This window comes from Zootoca vivipara, chromosome 14, assembly GCF_963506605.1.
Source record: "Zootoca vivipara chromosome 14, rZooViv1.1, whole genome shotgun sequence".
Classification (NCBI taxonomy): Eukaryota; Metazoa; Chordata; class Lepidosauria; order Squamata; family Lacertidae; genus Zootoca; species Zootoca vivipara.
Genome location: NC_083289.1, coordinates 9,271,141 through 9,290,910, shown reverse-complemented (window position 1 = coordinate 9,290,910; position 19,770 = coordinate 9,271,141). Strand labels below are relative to the sequence as shown.

Below are 19,770 nucleotides of genomic sequence, written 5' to 3'. Positions count from 1 at the left end.
ACAATTTTTGGGACTCAAAATTAAGAAAAGGCACTGTGCACTATCCGTGTATAAGACGACCCCTTATTTTAAACTTCAAAAATTTAGAAAAAAAATATAGACTTATACAGGGGAAAATACGGTATATTGTTTCCAACTAGCATTGATTTTTATAGCGTGTAGCAGCATATAAATGTTTTAAATCAATGCATTAAATTGGGTTAAATTTATATGCAGCAAGACAACGTCTTGGGGCAGCCCTCCTTGAGAATGCTGTTGTCCCTTTCTGCCTCCTGCCTCCGCCTCTGCCTCCGCCATGGACACGAGCCACGTGCAGCCCATCAAGCTGGCCCAAGTCACCAAAGTGCTGGGCCAGACAGGCTCGCAAGGGCAGTGCACCGAGGTCCATGTGGAATTCATGGATGACACCAGCCGTTCGATTATCCGCAACGTGAAAGGCCCAATCGGGGAAGGGGATGTGCTCACGCTGTTGGAGTCTGAACGCGAGGCCCGGCAGTTGCACTGAGCTGTGGCCAAGTTGAGTCAAAACTCTCCCATGTGATGTGTTTGTACAAGCTTGGTCAAAGAGTGATGAGCTACCTTCTGTCCTTCTAATAAACTTCCTTTGCCGAGAGAGAGAGAGAGAGAGAGAGAGAGAGAGAGAGAGAGAGAGAGAGAGAGAGAGAGAGAGAGAGAGAGAGAGAGAGAGAGAGAATGCTGTTGTCCTACCTCATAAAGTAGGGGCAACATTGGCAAGAATGTCAAAGAATTCTGCAAAGTAAAAACACTTTAGGAATAGGGGATTTAACTTTCAGGGGGTTTTGTTTTGTTTTTTTACAGCTCACTCCCAATTTCACATCTCCTCCCACGATGACACGCCTGCCTAGCTGCACATCTCATCTGGCTAGCCTCTCCTTAGTGTTAATGGAGCTTAGATGCAGGCAGTGAAGTAAGTCTAAACCCTGGAGACTCAAACACATTCTCCCTCATAAGTACAGCCATTCTTCACATTTGTTCATTCTCACAGTTAATGAGGCTCTGTGCGATGCAAAATTCCAGAGGACAAGGTGGGTGAAGAATCGCCCCCAATGTATCGGGCAACAATCTTTAATCCCAAATGTGACTCTCCTTACTTTCCTTCCTGCACCCCCTTGTCTCAACTCTGCAATGTTTTCAAGTTTTGATTTGTGCGTGTGAAGCTAAGAAGGAGGCGTTTCTGCCAATTATTGGGAGGAAACAAATCGTTGTGGTCTTTTCATTTATTTAATATATTTCCACTCCACTTTTCCATCAGCTGAGGCATCTTACACACGGCTGCCAAAATAATACAAGAATAAGCTATAAAAGCAGATTTAAAATGCAACAGATTGGGATGAAAACAAAACCATCAAGAGACAAAAATCCAGTCCAAAGCAAAGGCATTAAAAAGGGGCCGAATAGGCTGCAGCATAGAATCAACTGAATATGGGCCTTTTAGAGGGCCATGCCTTTGGGTAGAATAAATGTTATTTCACATAACACATGTGGGTAGGGGAGTCAGGGTTGGGATGGGGCAAAATTTTACAGAACATGCGCTTTGGGGGAATGATTGTGTGCAAAATGAACGGGTCACAGGGATAACCTGGGGGGGGGGTTGGACGGAGGAGAGGAGGGAAATCACAGGGGTAAGTGGGGGGTTAGGGGGAGGAGAGGGGGGAAATCACAGGGATAAGCCGGGGATGGGGGGAAGAGGGGGCATAATAGGTCATGGATCAGGACAGAGTTGGGGGATTCACAGGGATGAGAGAGGGGGAGGAGTGGGGGAATCACAGGGATATGTCATGGATCGGCACAGGGTAGGGAAAATCACACAAATAACCCACAGCAACGCGTGGCGGGGCGAGCTAGTAATATATAAAAACATAAAAACTCTCAAACGTAATGAATCATTGTCAAAAGAATCAGTCTTATCTCAAGAAAATTCATCCACACCTTAGTGCAAATTTCTCCTAAAATACATGTTTTTGAAAGTAGCTTTGCTCGACAATATACACATTTTTTGCAAGTAAGTTCCCCTGATATAATACCTTTTTAATGAACACTTTCCTCTAATCAATGGAATTTTCATAGACATGGGCTGGCGAACTGCATTGCAAAATTCAGAGAAGGGTGAATTTCAAATGACAATTTTGTTTTGGTTCTGGTAGTGGTGCACAAAGTGTGGGTTAGGTAGTTTCTCAGCAAAATGCAAACTGAATTTCTTCCCCATCCCTACCACTGAATACCAGTTGCATGAGAGAAACAGGAGCAGATGGCTATTGCCTTCATGCCCTACTGTTAGCCTTTCCATAGGCATCTATCTGGTTGTCTACAATGGAAAACAGGATCCTAGACTAGCAAGGTCTGATCTGGAAGGGCTCATCTTGAGTTCTTATGTTTCTGTTTGGCTCCTGGCAGAGGGAGCAAATGGATGCTCTTGAATCCCTGCTTATAACGTTGCCTTAGGTAATGCTGCTAATGTACACCTGAACTGCCTGTTGGCCTCATCTTTCTGTACTAGAGCTTTAGTGGTCAGCGTGGGTGAGGGAAAGAATCTTAATCTGTGAGCACAAACAGTGATCAGGACAGCTGAGAGATAAGGACATCCTTGTTTATATCCGAGTCTATTTTTGGTTCCAGGGTGCCTTCAAATATGACCTTTCCTTCTAACAATGGTAATCCCTTTTGTATATTAAGTGATGCTATCTAAGGCTTCCTTCAACATCTCGAATGAGCCTCTCCGTTTTGGTAATATGCAAATGCATTTAAAAGTTAATGAATCATTGTAAAGACAGGCGATAAAGCGACTCCAAACCGTTAATTAGCTGGACACCTTAATCCATAGGACTTTCTACGTATGGATCTTTGCAAGGTAATTGTTTGTATCAACTTCAGTTCATCCGGTGGAGCAAAAAAAACAAATATTAGATCCTAGCCCTGCTGCAGAGCACTTGAGAATTAATTGCACTGGAAAATGCTCCCTTCTCAGCTCATTACCTATAGGCTGTCCTGTCAGTCGTGCTTGATGCATTTTCTCCAGGCTATAAAATGAAATTTTTAGTGGAGCGCGTGCACTATGAAAATAAGAATTATGAGCCATATACTGACCACACAGAAGTGCACAGCCCTCCCAAGGGAAGTGTGTGTTTTCTTGGCTCAGTTCCTAAATCTGAGTAAGGGCCAAGGTAAGGGCCAGCCTCAAGTGTCAGCAGGGGTGGGCATCTGCTGAGGGTCCACACCCCCTCCTGTTCACCATTGCAACCTGTTGGCTTGTTCACCCACCTCCTCCTATGGCCCACACAACACTGGTGGTGAGAAAGAGGAGCCGCGGATGTTGCTGTTTGCTTGCTCTTTGGTTCTCTGCCTGGCAAGCAAGCCCATGAGGAGGAAAAGGAGCCGTACTTGGGAATCAGAGCAGTGGGTTTTCTAGGAGAGGGAGGCATTGAGAGGGTCTTGCCAAGGAGCTTCCAAAACATGGGACCAGCACTTGCTCAGGCGATGGGATTTTGACTTTGGGGGGGGGACAATTGGCAAGTGGGAGGGAGCACTTATCTCAAATCCCTGTGGTTCAAGTCCAATGCTCAAAGTCAGGGATGGAAAACCTTTTCCAACTTGAGGGCCACATGGGGAACCTTCCGTGGGCCACATGGCAGTAATGAGTAGGGCAACAGATGCAAATCTTATCCTTATAGGGTAGGCTTCACTCCAGCCACCCCAAAGCCAGGGGCTTCTACCTGTACATCTCTCTAGTCAAGCAAGCAAGAGGCATTATTATAGGTCAATGTCAGGGACTGGAATGAAGAGGAGCGCTGGGGATCGCCCCTCTCCAGTAGTTTCAAGAGAAGAGGGAGACAGGATTGAATTACAACAGAACTCAGAGCTGCCAAGTCATGAGGTGTAAGGAGAAGGAGGGGCAAAACTGCCAGCAGAGACGTCCTTAGAAAGCATAGAAGCTCAACCATCCCCGCGTACTCACTGCTCAATTCGAATTCAAGAGCAAAGGACATTTGACTCCTGAGGCCCCCCCATAGAGGGTTGTTGCTGGGGAAAGAAGAGGAGGAGCTTGGAGTGAGCAACTTCACTATGGAGTTAAGGACTGGATTCTTTGTCTTGCACCACAATGACTGCATAAAACCATAAATACAAACTTTCTTGTTTCTTCCTTGATGCTACCGGGGGGAAGAGAGAATCCCCCAAGCCTGACAGTCAGGGACACATTCTAGAAAGGATCTGGAGGAGGCTGCGGAGCAGGCCAGAAAGAAGAGGAGGGGTGGTCTGGAGTGCGTCCCAAGGGCCAAGGAGAGAGGACCGGAGGGAAACATTGGAGTGAAACATTTGGCCTCAGGGCCTGAGGTTTGTCATACGGTACTTGCTGTAAAGCATGGGTAGGCAAACTAAGGCCCAGGGGCCACATCTGGCCTAATCGCCTTCTGAATCCAGCCCTCAGACAGTCTGGGAATCAGTGTGTTTTTACATGAGTAGAATGTGTCCTTTTATTTAAAATGCATCTCTGGGTTGTTTGTGGGGCATAGGAATTCTCTCTCTCTCTCTTTTGAAATATAGTCTGCCCGCCCCCCACAAGGTCTGAGGGACAGTGGACCGCCCCCCTGCTGAAAAAGTTTGCTGACCCCTGCTCTAAAGGCTGCACCACACCAGCTCTCAAAGGTGAGCAAGTGTAATAGCTGTGTTGCTCATAATTGTTGGATTTCAATTGGCTTGTATATAGACTAAAGCAACTGAACTTAGCTTAGCTAGCATACCAGAGCTGGGGAAAACAATGGCAAGCAACCCAGGGTTTGGGGTCCCCCAGAGGGTTGCATGCCCAGGCTCCCCTCAGCCTGTTAATGCCTCTGTCTATGGTGGGGGTGCCAATCTCTGCTCATCATCTCCCCCATTTTGAGACAAAAGGCTCATCCACCTTCGCTCCCTTGAGAATACGCGAGTTTAATTAGAATTGTAGAATCACAGAACTGTAGAGTTGGAAGGGACCCCAAGGGTCCTCTCCTCCAACCCCCTGCAATGCAGGAATCACAGCTAGAGAATTCCAGACAGACAGCCATCCACCCTCTGTTTAAAAACCTCCAGTGAAGGGGAGGCCACCACCTTCCGAGGGAGTCCTTTCTACCGCCAAGCAGCTCCTACTGTCTGAAAGTTCTTCTTAATGTTTAGCCAGAACCTCCTCTCTTGCAATTTGAATCCATCAGTTCCGGTCCTACCCTCTGGAGCGGCAGAAAACAAGCTTGCTCCATCTTCTGTGAGACAGATTATTAAATCAGAGAGTTCTAATGTAAGACAAGCTCTTTCTGTTCCTCGCTGCTCTCCCGGCCGCAGCCAAACCTTCAAACTTGCTTTGCATGGAAATGAGGCCTTATTGCCCTGGACGTCCATCAATTACCTGCCTGATCTTTGGCTTTCTCTTGCTTTAATTGGGAGGTAAATTACAGTGTACTCCTGACAGCTCTTGCTGGAAGTGAGTTGTGAGCATATACACACACCCAGAAAGAGGCAGGCAGGTGACGGGCTTAACATTATTCTTCCAGTTCGCTTCATTCTGTAGATCCTTCCCATTTGATCCTGACAAAGAGCTGCTGCCAACTGGCTGGAATGAAATGCCGGGCCGGCAGTTGACAGGAGGCTGGCACACATGAGTAGCATGTACAGACTGGTGCTTTAAAGCCCTGAAACCCAAAGCTATGGTCTAGGTAATTTGGCCACCACAGAGCTGAAGGAGCCTCTAGATCAGGCATCCCCAAACTTCGGCCCTCCAGATGTTTTGGACTACAATCCCCTTCATCCCTGACCACTGGTCCTGTTAGCTAGGGATCATGGGAGTTGTAGGCCAAAACATCTGGAGGGCCGCAGTTTGGGGATGCCTGATCTAGATCGATGAACTTCAAGGTTCCCCTGCACCCCCCTCCCCACTGCCCACGAACCACTGGAAATTGATTGCAGGTCTTGTCAGACAACTCAAGGGTATTTCTGCCTATTGCAGCAATTGCAATTTGATGTGCTGGATGCTGCATGGAATCATAGGCTTGTAGAGTAGGGAGGGAGCACAAGGGTCATCTAGTCCAACCCCCAGCAATGTAGGGATCTCTACTAGATCATCCATGATGGATGGCCATCCAACCTCTGCTTAGAAACCTCCAAGGAAGGAGAAACCACCACCTCCCGGAGGAGTCCGTTCCACTGTAAAACAGCTCTTACTGTCAGAAAGTTCTTCCTGATCTATAGGTGGAATGTCCAGAGCAGAACCTCAACATATAGTTAGCAGAGTAAAACACATTGCAGGATCCCCCCAAAATAGACCAGACGCAATTGTATTTCATTCAACAGAGCTTTACTGCTACTGAAGGCAAATGAGCATAATGATCACAAATCCATACATTCAGGATTGGTACTGTCTATAAGAAATGCAATTGCAGAAGACTTAACTTAAACTTACAAGAACTTATAATAAGTCTATTCCTAAACACTATACAGTAGTACCTCGGGTTACGAACTTAATTAGTTCTGGAGGTCCGTTCTTAAGCCGATACCGTTCTTAACCTGAGGCGTGCTTTCGCTAATGGGGCCTCCCGCTGCCACAGCGGCGCCACTGCGCGATTTCCATTCTCCTCTTGGGGCAAAGGTCTCAACCTGAGGTACTACTTCCAGGTTAGCGGAGTTTGTAACCTGAAGCATTTGTAACCCGAGGTACCACTGTATACAGAACACCACACCAGAAGGAAAAGAGATAGAAAGAGAAAGTGAAACCCAGGCTCCTTCTGGCCTTACTTTTCTACTTGGCAGAAGAAATAACAGAACCAGTTTAAGCCAGCTGTACTCAGCTTCTCCGAAGGTATAACCCGAGCATCATGAACCTGCTGCTTGCTTCTCTCACACAGAAAAGCTTCTAGAAGTTTCCAGAGCCTTCTTGAATTAATTAGAATAGGAAAGATCTGTACACATCAGATCAATACTTTCTGCACTAAGAAATGCAAACTGACAGCAACGTGAAGCATTGGTTCAGAGCCTAGTCCCCAGAGCAGGAGAAAACATTATTAGTACTTCTTTTATTTCTTGTAAGTTGTATTCTGTTGTGTGCATTCCTTGAATCGGAAGCACCCTTGACACAAAGACCAGGTTGAGGGCATGCTCGGCCATGTGTGAATTACTATGAATTGCACTGTAAGGAGATCATGGAAGATTTTATCAAATTATACAAGGCGTAGAGCAGGTGTAGCTCACGTGGTACCCTCCAGCTGCTGTTGGACTGCAACTCTCATCATCGCTAACTATTGACCATGCTAGCTGGAGCTGATGGGAGTTGCAGTCCAACAATATCTCCAGGGCTCAAGAAAATTCTACCCAAGGTCTCCTGGCTGGGGCTGATGAGAATTTAAGTTCAACAACATCCAGAGGGTGTATCCTTGGTGTAAGGGCTGCCCTGAGAAGGGACGAGAGAGCAGGAAAGGGAAATGGGCTCAGGCTCAATGAAAAGCATCCTTTCCCGTTTCTCTGCATGTGGCAAACACCTCCTAAATGCCGACTGCTGTGCAAAACTACACACAGTGATCAGGACGAGACATTAAAAAAGAGCCAAGTAGCTTCTTTCTAACCAGATGTTCTTTCACTTCACACATCCTTTTAAACCCATATTTATAAAATAACAAGGCGGCTGTTCAAAGCATATGTTTGATTGAATTAGGTTACTCATCTGGTGCCTTTGAAAGGCTGACTGCTGATGAAATATTTATTTCATTTTCCTCATTTCCCCCCCTCACAGTTCCCCCAAACTGTCCCCACTTCCATTCGCCGAGAACTGTTTTCAAAAACTGCCGGCGTGGAGCAAAGAGAATGATGCATTAGGGAGGGGCGGGTGCTATTATAACCAGAGCTACAAAATCATTTGGGGGGCATGAATATTCTTCAAGGCACAGAGCACCTAGAGTCCTTTTAAATATTTCTAACTTTCACTCTCTCTGCTAAATTAGCAACACGGATATCTCGTCAGCAAAAATGTAGCCTCCTCTGGGGGAGAGAAAGCTGTTGATTGGCGCCTCCCCCCCCCCCCCTTTTAAAGCAAAATTCACTTACATATTTAAAGCATACCTTTAATAGGACAACCAAAGCTCACAGTGTGGTATGTGAACTGCCTGACCACCCAGGACTGTTTCCCAAGCTGATGCTCAACACATTTTTTGCGTTAAGTTGCACTAGCTTGGCTGCAGGAGTTGCTGGAAAGAGGCACCCTCCAACTGCTGTAAGGACTCTGGAGTGGAGTTTAATATCATGGATTTGTGTGGAGTTTACTCCTCTGCCTTTTCTTCTCCAGAAGATGCAGCACAAGTATTTTTCCTCGGGTTTACTCCCACGGCTTTTCTCAAGAATCAGTAGAGCTGCAAGGCAGCAGAAGTTTAGGATCAGAGTTTTCCTTCTCCTAGACAGGCTCCTTTCCCAGGTTCCCCTGTACAGCATGTGTAGAAATCGCCTTGGACCCACTATTGGTCTCGTCTACTCAATCCACCAGTTCCTGTCTTCATATTTGGAGGAAGATACATAAGATGCTCCCTTTATTATTTGATGTGTACCAGGCCTCAGCTACAGGGACCCAGGTGGCACTGTGGTTAAACCACTGAGCCTAGGGCTTGCTGATCACAAGGTCGGCGGTTCGAATCCCTGTGACGGGGTGAGCTCCCGTTGCTCGGTCCCAGCTCCTGCCAACCTAGCAGTTCGAAAGCACGTCAAAAATGCAAGTAGATAAATAGGAACCGCTACAGCGGGAAGGTAAACGGCGTTTCCATGTGCTGCTCTGGTTTGCCAGAAACGGCTTTGTCATGCTGGCCACATGACCTGGAAGCTATACGCCGGCTCCCTCGGCCAATAATGTGAGATGAGTGCGCAACCCCAGAGTCGGTCACGACTGGACCTAATGGTCAGGGGTCCCTTTACCTTTACCTAGGGCTCAGCTCCAGTCTACAAAAACAATTTTCAAGTCTGGCCTCGAATAATCTTTGTCTCAAACTAATCGCTGGTTGCTCACTTCCATTTACTCATCGAGGGATAAAGCGTCACCCTGTATGGCTCTTGCCTGACAACCCTTTCATAAAATAGTGGTACAGAACCTGTGGTCCTCCAGGCTCCATCATCCCCGGTCAGCACGGCCAGTAGGCAGGGATGATGGGAGCTGTAGTCACGTGACATCCAAAGAGACAGGTTTAAGCATCTTTGCCACTAATGGAAAGAGGGAGGGGTGAGGAAATGAGCGCAAGTGACCTTGTCTCCCCGTTGTGATGATATTATTTGCCACTCTCTTGCTCGGCAATAATCAGATCCCCTTGTGATGAAGTGCTCTGCCTCCAGCCATGTAAGTTTATCCACTCCACAATTGTATTACAGTCTCATAAAGCAGAAGAGCAATAATATTACTGCTTAATTAAAAAGCTCATCCTTCAGGCGCAAGTGCCTTGCCTGGGGAGCAGAGTGATGGCGATGCTTCTAGCAAGTCACCATTTTGTCCCATTTTTAAGAGCGTTGTTGGCAGCTCCCCCCCAAAAAAAGTAGTAGGAGCTACTTGAGTTGACTTTTCCACACTTGCCACCCACAGGTGTGATGTTTTCATTGAGGTATCTACAATGACCCCAAGGTCCCATTCTTGCTCAGGCACTGCCAGTTCAGACCCCATGAGCATGTGTGTGAAATTAAGATATTTTTTTCCCAACATGCATCTCTTTACACTTGTTTACATTGGATAGCATTTGCCATTTCACTACACATTCACTCGGTTTGGAGAGGTCCTTTTGGAGCTCTTCAAGATCTATTTTTGTTTTAATTACCCTGAATAATTTGATGCCAAATCTTTGTGGACTCTGCTATCTGCACCCCTCTAAACCTGCTCAGAAGTCTTTGGTGAGGAACTTCCTTCCTTTCTTCCCTCCGTCCTTCCCATCTTTCTTCCTCTCCCTCATTCTTATTCTTTCTTTCCCTCTACTTCCTTCCTTCTTTCTCCCTTTCCGTCTTCTCTCTCTCTTTCTTTTTCTTTCCTTCTTTATTCCCTTCCTTATTTCCTACTCTTCTTTCTCTCCCCTCTTTCCTTCCTTCCTCTCTCCCTCCCACTCCCTCTTTTCTTCCTTCCTTCCTTCCTTCCTTCCTTCCTTCCTTCCTCCCTCCCTCCCTCCCTCCCTCCCCCCCCTCTCCTCAGAAACATAGGATGCTGCTTTATACTTCTGGCCCTTAAACCCTGGAACCAGGAGAGCAGCTCCAGTGAGTCAACCTCAGCCAGTCCCTTTGGTGAAGGGTGGTGGCTCACTGGCAGAACATCTGTCCTGCATGCAGAAGGACCCCAGCATCTCCAGGTACTAGTAGCTCTGCAAAGGTCCTGCATAAAACCCTAGCGAGCCTCCACCACCCAGTGCAGTTACCCAAAATCATTTTTCAATAAATTGTACAATAATTGTACATTTGAATATCTACTTGCCATTATTCTGCTTTCAGAGCTAGTTATTACTTACATTATTACAAAAAACACTAATAATTGAATGCAGTGACAATAATTTATGATAATAAAGAGTGGACACATAGTCCTACAGATACAACCAGCCCTTTGAGGGTGACCAAACTGCTGATGCGGCCCCCGATGAATTTGAGTTTGACACCCCTGCTTTAGAGGAATACCCCTAAAGGCAGCAGCAACCATGAGGGCAGGCCCAACCAAAATCCGTACCCCTCCACCATCCAATTTGAACCAATGCCTAACCGCCAACCTTACAAGTTGTGACTTATTGCAGCGTAATAGGCAAAAACCACCTGGCACCAGCCAATCAGCCAAGTGGCAAAATTCCTACCAGGCCCCTGATCCAAAACAGGTGACAGGTCAATGCAAGAACGCCTAAAATTAGAGGAGGGCGGGCGGGAGATTCGTTGCGAGCAGCAGAAGTGGAACTGAAAGCTGCTCGCTAAACATATATAGGGTAAGACTGTCAATCGATCATTTGCTATATGCAAATTTCCCCAGCAACAGCACACCCACCAATCACACATGTGGCCATCCAAACTGACCCGCCTCTCCAACCCTGGGATGTCTTGTTAACCCTTCCGCAACCCATGTTCTCTATGGGGAGAACCTGCTTTGCTTTGCTTTCTTTTCCTTTTCCTTTTTTCCCTTTAATAGCCCAAGTGTCTCCTAAAGCCTTAAACCCGATTGCCTCCGTATTCTCTATGCACAATCTTTGGCAGGCTGGTATTTGCATTTATCTGATTACCAACCAGCACATTCTGATCTTCTCATCTCATCAGCTACCCCTCTATGAACAAATGAGTTTTAAAATATTGCTCTGTATTAATTCCACCCGATGTAATCCCTGGGTTTAAAATAGTGCCGTAATAAAACAGGGGAAAGAGAGGAGGAGAGGCATGTAGCAATTTGCCTGAGCATGCACAACAGTGTGAATAATTCACAGCACCGATGCATGATTCTTCGTTTGTACCTATTTAGTACGGGGAGGCCGAGATCAATTTTTAAACACCCTCCAGCCCTGCTGTTTGTTGGCACTGCCCCCCTACATCTTGTGCCAACCTACAAAGGGTCAAATCATTCAGGAGCCCTTTAACCACCTTGATGAAAATGCCAAAGGACTGCGCTAAAATAACAACAGCTTTCGCCAGCATTTCCCAATCTGGTGCCCTTGAGGTATTTTGAACTGCAGCTCCCATCAGCTGCATTCACCATGCTGGCCGGGGCTGAGGGAAGTCGGAGTCCAGAAATCCTGAGAGCACCATGTTATGAAAGGGTTCTTCTTCCAAGCTCCAGGCAAGTGGCAGGAAACAAGGTGCAAGGCATGTGAGTCCCATGAAATTAAGGTCCCATCCAGACCTCACATTTGAAGGACCTTTAAAGCACAAGGCTTCCTGGGAACTGTAGCCATAGCTGTCAAGTTCTCCCTTTTTTTAAGGGAAATTCCCTTATGCTGAATAGGCTTCCTCGCGAGAAAAGGGAAAACTTGACAGCTATGACTGTAGCTTGTGGGGGATGTTGGTAACTGTAGCTGTGTAAAGGGTAAACTGTGGTTCCTGGGATTGTTTGGGAGAAGCCATGTGTTTAAATGGGCAGTGTGGATGGGGCCCTTCTAAACCTAATTGCATAAGTGTGAGAAGACTAATTGTGAGGACACTGGCTCTCCTCTGGCCTCCTGTCATAGAAGGCCTTGCACCTTCTTAGCAAATGCTCCATCCTAGACAGGGGGCCCTTGAAACTCTTGGAAGCATTGATGGGGACACAGCCAAGGCATGCGGAAGCATCCATATTACAAGCAAGAGGAAGCATGTCATTTTGTAGAAGCTTCTGTTTGCTTCCAATGTTCATTAAATGAAACTTTTTAACATAGATCACAGTTTTGGCTACATTTATTCCCCTCTGTCAAAGGCTGGCTATAGGTGATGGAGTTGGGGGGCCAACATCACCTGGAGGGGTATAGGTTCCCCCCCCCATAACCTGGTTTAAAGAGATGAGACGGAAGCTATGTAAGGGGGGGGGCTTGCTGGCTGGAGATTAGGCAGCTCACAGGTGGCTTTGAAATAGCTCAGAAACGCACTGGGGGATTCTCCTGATTTTTGTGGCAATAACTCGGCTGATTTCTGAGCCAAGCCAACAGGAGCTGGGGAAGAGCAGCAGGAGCTCTCTCATCTCTTATTAAAACATTCCTGGAGCACATTCTTTTATGCAATTTTGGGAAAATTTTATCTTTGAAAAGTACTTTTCCTTACCACCTGCTTAAAAAAACCCCACCATATTATTATTGGGGCTGCAAGGTTTAAATTAATGAACTGATGCAATTAGTCAACGAAAGTTTTCATAGCACATTAAAATCCACCCACCCGCCCACCCTCCCACCCCTGACGGAGTTGGCGATAGAGAACTTTCCAGATGATCAGCTTCCAGCAGAATAAATGGGTAGGTATTACTCATCAGTAGCACAAGGATGCCTCCCTTCAAGGTAACAGGCTGTGGGTGTAGCTCACTTCCCCCCCCCCTCCAACCACAGGTTCCAGTTGCTTGGAAAATGCCAGCCTGCCACCACCCAGGACTAGGCAAGAGCAGATCTCTGTTCTGTGGGTTTGATCTGGCCTCCCTGTGGTTCCTCCTACATTCCAGTTAAAGCAACTTTCCTGAAATTAATTCCAGAGCTGAAGTAGGGGCAGACTTGGGGCTTTCCAATTTCAGTGGCATCCTATGTGAAGCCAAAATGCAGCGTTCCCCCCCCACACCTCTTGCCTTCCATTCGGAGGATGCACTGTGTCATAGTTGTGGTGGCCTGCTCAGCACCCAGCGTAGGAAAACCGGCCACACTGCCCTGATTCTGCCTCTGGCCGAAGCAGGAGCAGTCTGCTGCAGCTCTTCATCGTTTGTGTGGCATTTGTGTGGATGCCATGAAATATTCAGGATGCTTCAAATGGCACCCAGTGCCAAAGCAAGTACATGACTGCAGCATAGTACAGTGGTACCTTGCTAGACGAGTGGTACCTGGCAGACTCGCAAGACGAAGTTTTCTATGGCCGTGAGGAGAAAGTCAGACCGAGAGCCACCATCGCCCGGAGCCCACCTCGTGCTTCCGCCGCTATTGCCCAAAGCCCGCCCACCTCACGCTTCCGCCACCGCCATCACCCGGCTTCCGCAGCAGCCGGATCCCCCTCACTCACCTTAAGCCTGCCTGCCTGCCTGCGAATGGGCTGGCTGTCTGGTTGGGCGCGAGGGTCCGGCTGCTGGGGAAGGAGGGAGGGAGCCTCTCCCTGGCCCTCCTCCTGCTTCCCCCTGAAAAACTTCCGGTCATGGCAGGTGAGTCGGCGCCCTTTTTTTGCACTCCCCCCCCCATAGGAATGCATGAATTAAATTTCAGTGCATTCGTATGGGAAACCGCGCTTCGCAAGATGAAATTATCGCAACACAAAATGATTCATGGAACGAATTAATTTCGTCTTGCAAGGTACCACTGTACATCTTTATTTTGAGATGGGTAAAGATATGTAAGCACACAATTACAGCCATGGTCACATGCAGGAATGGCTGGTGTCCATTAGGACTGGTAAGCTGGAAATCAGGGAGGCCAACAGTCAACGGAGCCAGAGCCAATGACAGGCAAAGCCACCCCCCTGATTGGCCATAAGCACAGATGCCAACTCTAGGGGGCTAGACTCCCATGGGGCCCCCAATAATCTTCTGGGGGCTCAGCCCCCTCAATATTTTCTCCCCATCCTACCCCCACTGGGAAGGAGGGAGGCCAAGAGGTGAGTCAGGCTAGTGAAGAGTCATGGGTGTCTGCCCCTCCTACTGCAACAAGCTCCCCTCCCCATTTGTCTCCCAGAACCAGAAGAGGCATGAAAAGGGCAAAGGGAGAGGTTGGCTTCACACAGTCTCTGATCACTTGGGGAAAACCCTGGAGAGGAGGGGACTTAGATTGCTGTGGGGAGGCAGGGACTTTCAGTCTCAGCAACTGATCCATGGGGCAAGACCTACCAGGGACGAGCTGCTGGGCTCATGAGGCCTGACACTCCGTCAAGTTTGTGCAGATCATGTTCTTGCTAATAAAGAGTTAACTCCAGCTTGCACTGTGTGATTTACTGCCAGCTCGCTCCTGACACTTGGTGGGCTGATTACTGCCTAACCGACTTCACCAGGTTGCTGTGGGGATTAGCAAGAGGGGGAGAACCATGTGGCCCTTGGAGAAATGGCGGGATATAAATGCAATAAATAAACATTGCATTGCTGTTCCTTTCCGAGAGAGAGGAGGAGAACACTGAGGAGCATGAAGAGTTACTTTACATGCTCAGTTTGAATAGGACTGATGGCAATAAAACTAATTAGGGTAGTGCCAAGCTGACTGTGGCTGCCCTCCACTCCTAATCTATCATTAAGAAGCTCATTTTTCAACGGAACCCAGTGGGAGGAACAAAACAATAGTGTGTGTGTGTGTGGCAGGAGGGCTTGAACAAACACCAACCGTGTTGTGGAATGAAATGTATAAGTTAATAAAGGGGCTACCAGTACCTAGCGGGCATCCCTTATTGATCGGTGGTGCATTGTAGAATACACAGAGCCATTACGCTCCATCCATCAACATGGCCTTCCGGGACCAAGAAACTCTACTAAAGAGAGAAAATGCCGACGAATGTGCTTTTGCAGCTCCGATTATGGCCCATAACACTGTCTGGCTTCTTTGAGCAGCTGCAACTCCATCTTCTCTCGCACTTTCTCTCTACCTGATCAGGGGTGGGGAACCTTTTTCAGTCCAGGGGGCCACATTCCTGTCTGGGCAACCTACTGAGAGCCACATGCCAGTGATGGGCAGAGTCAGAGGTGGGTGGAGGAAGGGATGCAAATTTTACCTTTGTACAGTACACACACACACACACACACACACACACACACAACCACTCTCCTCCATCCAGATAAGGAAGAGGCATGGTCAGGTCTGCAGTAGTAGCTGGTTTCCTATGTAGGCAGGGCATTGGACTAGATCTGGCATGGCCAAACTCGGCCCTCCAGATGTTATGGGACTACAATTCCTATCATCCCTGACCACTGGTCCTGTTAGCTAGGGATGATGGAAGTTGTAGTCCCAAAACATCTGGAGGGCCAAGTTTGGCCAAGTTTGGCTGGAGTCATAGCTGCCAAGTTTTCCCTTTTCTCGCGAGGAAGCATATTCAGCATAAGGGAAAATCCCTGTAAAAAAGGGATAACTTGGCAGCTATGGCTGGAGTAGATGATCCTTGAAGTCCCTTCTGACTTAATGATGTTATCCCCCATGAAACCCCTAAGACAGCCTGCCCCCAGATGTGGTGGAGGTTGATGTTCTCTCACCAATGTTGAAGTAAGATCCATATGCCAGTCTAGACACGAGTAAGCAAAGGAACTCAGGAATCTGCCTTATTCTGTATCACACCACTGGCCCAACCAGCTGAGGATTCTCTACAGTCTACACTGATTGGCAGTGATTTCAGGCAGATGACCCCTCCAAGCTCAAAGATGTTAGCGATTGAACCTGGGACTTCCTGCATGCTGAGCTACGGCCCTTTCCCAAGTATAATTCCCAACAGATTTGGATTCTATATGTGGGATGGAGGCAGCTTCCTGAGTTCTGACCCAACCTTGAGAGCCAGCCTCTTTGGGCACATGCCAGTTTAGAATGGTTGTCCTGCTCTGCCGCCCACAATTTGTGGCTGAGCTTTTAATGCAATCCAGGGGAATCCATTTGTTTACCTATCAAAGCTCTGTTACCTGATGACCGTAAGCCAAATGGCATAAGAGGAAGGGCCATGGCTGAGTGGCAGAGCATCTACTTTGAATGCAGAAGGTCCTAGCTTCAGTCTCCAGCATTTCCAGGCAGGGCTAGGAGAAGCCCCAGGTTGAAATCTTGGACAGCTTCTGCCAGGCAGTGTAGACAATATTGAGATAAAAAGGTAAAGGGACCCCTGACCATTAGGTCTAGCCATGACTGACTCTGGGGTTGCGGCGCTCATCTCGCATTATTGGCCGAGGGAGCCGGCATACAGCATGACCAAGCCACTTCTGGCGAACCAGAGCAGCACACAGAAACACCGTTTACCTTCCCACTGTAGTGGTACCTATTTATCTACTTGCACTTTGATGTGCTTTCGAACTGCTAGGTTGGCAGGAGCAGGGACTGAGCAACAGGAGCTCACCCCGTCACGGGGATTTGAACCGCCGACCTTCTGATCGGCAAGCCCTAGGCTCTGTGGTTTAACCCACAGATGGAGCAATTTTCTGACTCTGAATAATAGCTTCCTATATTCCTATGTGTTGAAAAATATATTAACAGCATCTGAATTGCCCCTGTTCTGCTGATAAAGGAGATTTCATTTGGCATCTTAGATGACTTGTAGTCAGTGGGTTAACAAAAGCAGAGGGGGGGGGAGCCACCCTAGGATCCAGTCAATTAAAAAGAACTTAATAATGGCCTTTGGACTGTATAGAAAATTATCTTCTTTTAATTATTTAATTAGCCTGGGGGATACTTAATGAGCGTTGCAAATGCTCCTTTGTAATGTGCCACTTACAGCAAGCCCAGGACACAGGTGAATGAGCATAATGTACACAACATTCCGGCTTCATTATTAATGCTTCCAAATATGTTTTGCTGCCAAGCTTGTGCTGCCACCTAATGATGTGGCTGTTTGACTGTTGGGGTCTGCAAACGGCAAGTGGAAAGATGCAGAGGCAAAAAGATGTTATTTTTGAGGGTGGCTGTGCCATTTGTTCATTCAATCGTTCATTCATTTATCAAAGTATTTCTATGCTGGCATATCATGAGATTGCAGGGGAGTCTACAACATCAAAACATAAAACACCAATTTTTTAAAAAGAACCTGACACCAACACACTTCACAAACACTATGCAATACAGTGGTGCCTCGGTTTAAGTACACAATTGGTTCTGGAAGTCTGTACTTAACCTGAAGCATACTTAACCTGAAGCGAACTTTCCCATTGAAACTAATGGAAAGTGGATTAATCCGTTCCAGACGGGTCCGCGGAGTACTTAAACTGAAAGTACTCAAACCGAGGCGTACTTAAACCGAGGTATGACTGTAGAACAAAAGATCATTCTTCTCTTTCCCCCCCCCCCAATCTCTTCTCCTCTTCAACCTCTCCCCTCTCTTTTCTTCCAACTGCACAATGGTCTATGACAATAGTGTCTCATGCCAAGTGTAAATGAAGTGTGAAAAAGACTCAATGAATTGTAATTGGAGACGCTATATGTACTTTTCCTTGTTTATTTGTTTTGTAACACACAAAAATCTTTAATAAAAACAAATCTAAAAATAAGAAGACAGTCATTTAGGCGAGTGACTCCTGAAAAATCAAAAATAAAGAGTGGCAGAGAAAGTTTTCAAAAGATGCTTGAAAGTCAAAAGTGAGGGTGCCTGCCGCATCTCTGCTGGAAGAGTGTTCTACGGCATGGGACCAGCAACACTAAATGCCCAACTTCTGATTGACACCTGTTTGGCCTTGGTAACACAGGGGACAAATGACAGCACTTCCTCAGATGGTCTCAGTGATCAAACTGGGATGTAAGGGCTCAGGCAGTCCTTATCAACACCTTGAACCTAGTCTAGTAGCATCATTCAAATGCCCGCATCAGGATGTTGTGCCCCTGTCAAGAGACTTTCCAGGCAACAAAGCTGGCACCTTCCCATGAGACCTCCATTGAGTCAATCTGTCCTTCCCCAGCAAGAGTGCAGCACCATGCCCAGCAGCAGAGCTGGTGTGGCGTAGTGGCTAGAGTTTTGGGCTAGGACCTGGGAACCCAGGGTTCAAATCCCCACTCTGCCAAGGACCTCACTGAGAGATCTTGGGCCAGTCACTGTCTCCCAGCCTAAACTACCTTGCAAGGATAAAATGGGAAGAGCTAGATCTGAGTGGACCATCTTGAACTCCTAGGAGGAAAGCTGAGGGGGAGTATCATCAAGAACATTTCACAGATAAAGTAGGAACATAACACACACACCCCATCTTACTAAGAGCTACACCCTAAGCTCCCCATCACAACCTTTCTTTCATGTGGCTGGAATCTGCTTTATGTTAGGAGTGTTCAGATGAACCCTCTCCCTTCTCATTGAATATATGTATGACGATTCTGAACTAAAAGGTTCCTGGCCATAATAACAAACATCTCCTCCTTTGCTCAAAAGGCAGATGTGTCATCAAACAAAACAAGGTGATCTTGGCAGCTGAAGGACAATTGTGCATTTGACACCCTCTTAGCTGGCAAGCAGGTGCTAACCACAGGCGCTCCTGTCATTTGTTTCAAGAACATCTCTTTGGCTGCTCTCACCAAGCACATTTTTTCCCTTCCTCTAATCCAATATAAACCATCTTGTTCCAGCCCGTGACTCTCCCCTTCTCCCTTGTTGGCTTGTAAATCAGATGTTCAGCTCCTCCGGATCATTAAATACTCTAATACACTGTGTCTTTTGAGGCCGTGTTTGCTTTAGCACATTGTTTTCTTCTCCAGCATATGCCGGCAATATCCCCTCCTCTCTTCTACATTGTTCATTGCATTACAAATGTTTAAACTTTCTTGCTTTCCATTTTAAGAGCATATATCCTTCCCTTCTGCCTTCAAATTCCAAGAATGTTACATACACCACTGTCAAGGACCAATACTCATTCCTACTCGAATCCAGTGGGTTCAGGCCATTCTTTTATTCAAATGCAACATTCAAAGTGACAGTGTGGTGGTTAGAGTCAGTTGTGGTTGGTGCCTAGTGGGACTGGTGGGGCAGAAGGCAGGGAGATCAGCGGTAAGTCGGGCCAGTGCCAATGACAGGCAGGACCACCCACTGGACTGATTGTAAGTCAAAAGGAAGGCAGTTCTGGTGGGGCAGTGCCCCATTTGCCCAAACAGACCAATCTCTACTGGTTAGAGGATTGGACCAGGATCCCACTAGAGGTCAAAGAGAACAACAATTACCAGACCTTTAGAAGGCATCTCAAGGCAGCCCTGTTTAGGGAAGCTTTTAATGTGTGATGGATTTCTGTATTTTAATGTTTGATGGATTTCTGTATTTTAGAATTTCTGTTTTGTTGGAAGCCGCCCAGAGTGGCTGGGGGAACCCCATCTGGCCGGGGTATAAATAAATTATTATTATTATTATTATTATTATTATTATTATTATTATTATTATCAGGGTTGAAATCCCCACTCAGCCATGAATCTCACTGCGTCATTTTTCTACAGTGGTACCTCGGTTTACAAACACAATTGGTTCCGGAAG

At 47.0% G+C, this 19,770-nt stretch overlaps 1 protein-coding gene across 1 annotated transcript; it reads left to right on the top strand.

The window, feature by feature from the left end:
• The first annotated feature begins 295 nt into the window (after positions 1-295).
• Positions 296-505, top strand: LOC118092460 (small ribosomal subunit protein eS28-like). The gene has a single exon (XM_035130486.1). The coding sequence runs from the start codon at positions 296-298 to the stop codon at positions 503-505; it is 210 nt and encodes a 69-aa protein (XP_034986377.1).
• The last annotated feature ends 19,265 nt before the right edge of the window (positions 506-19,770 follow it).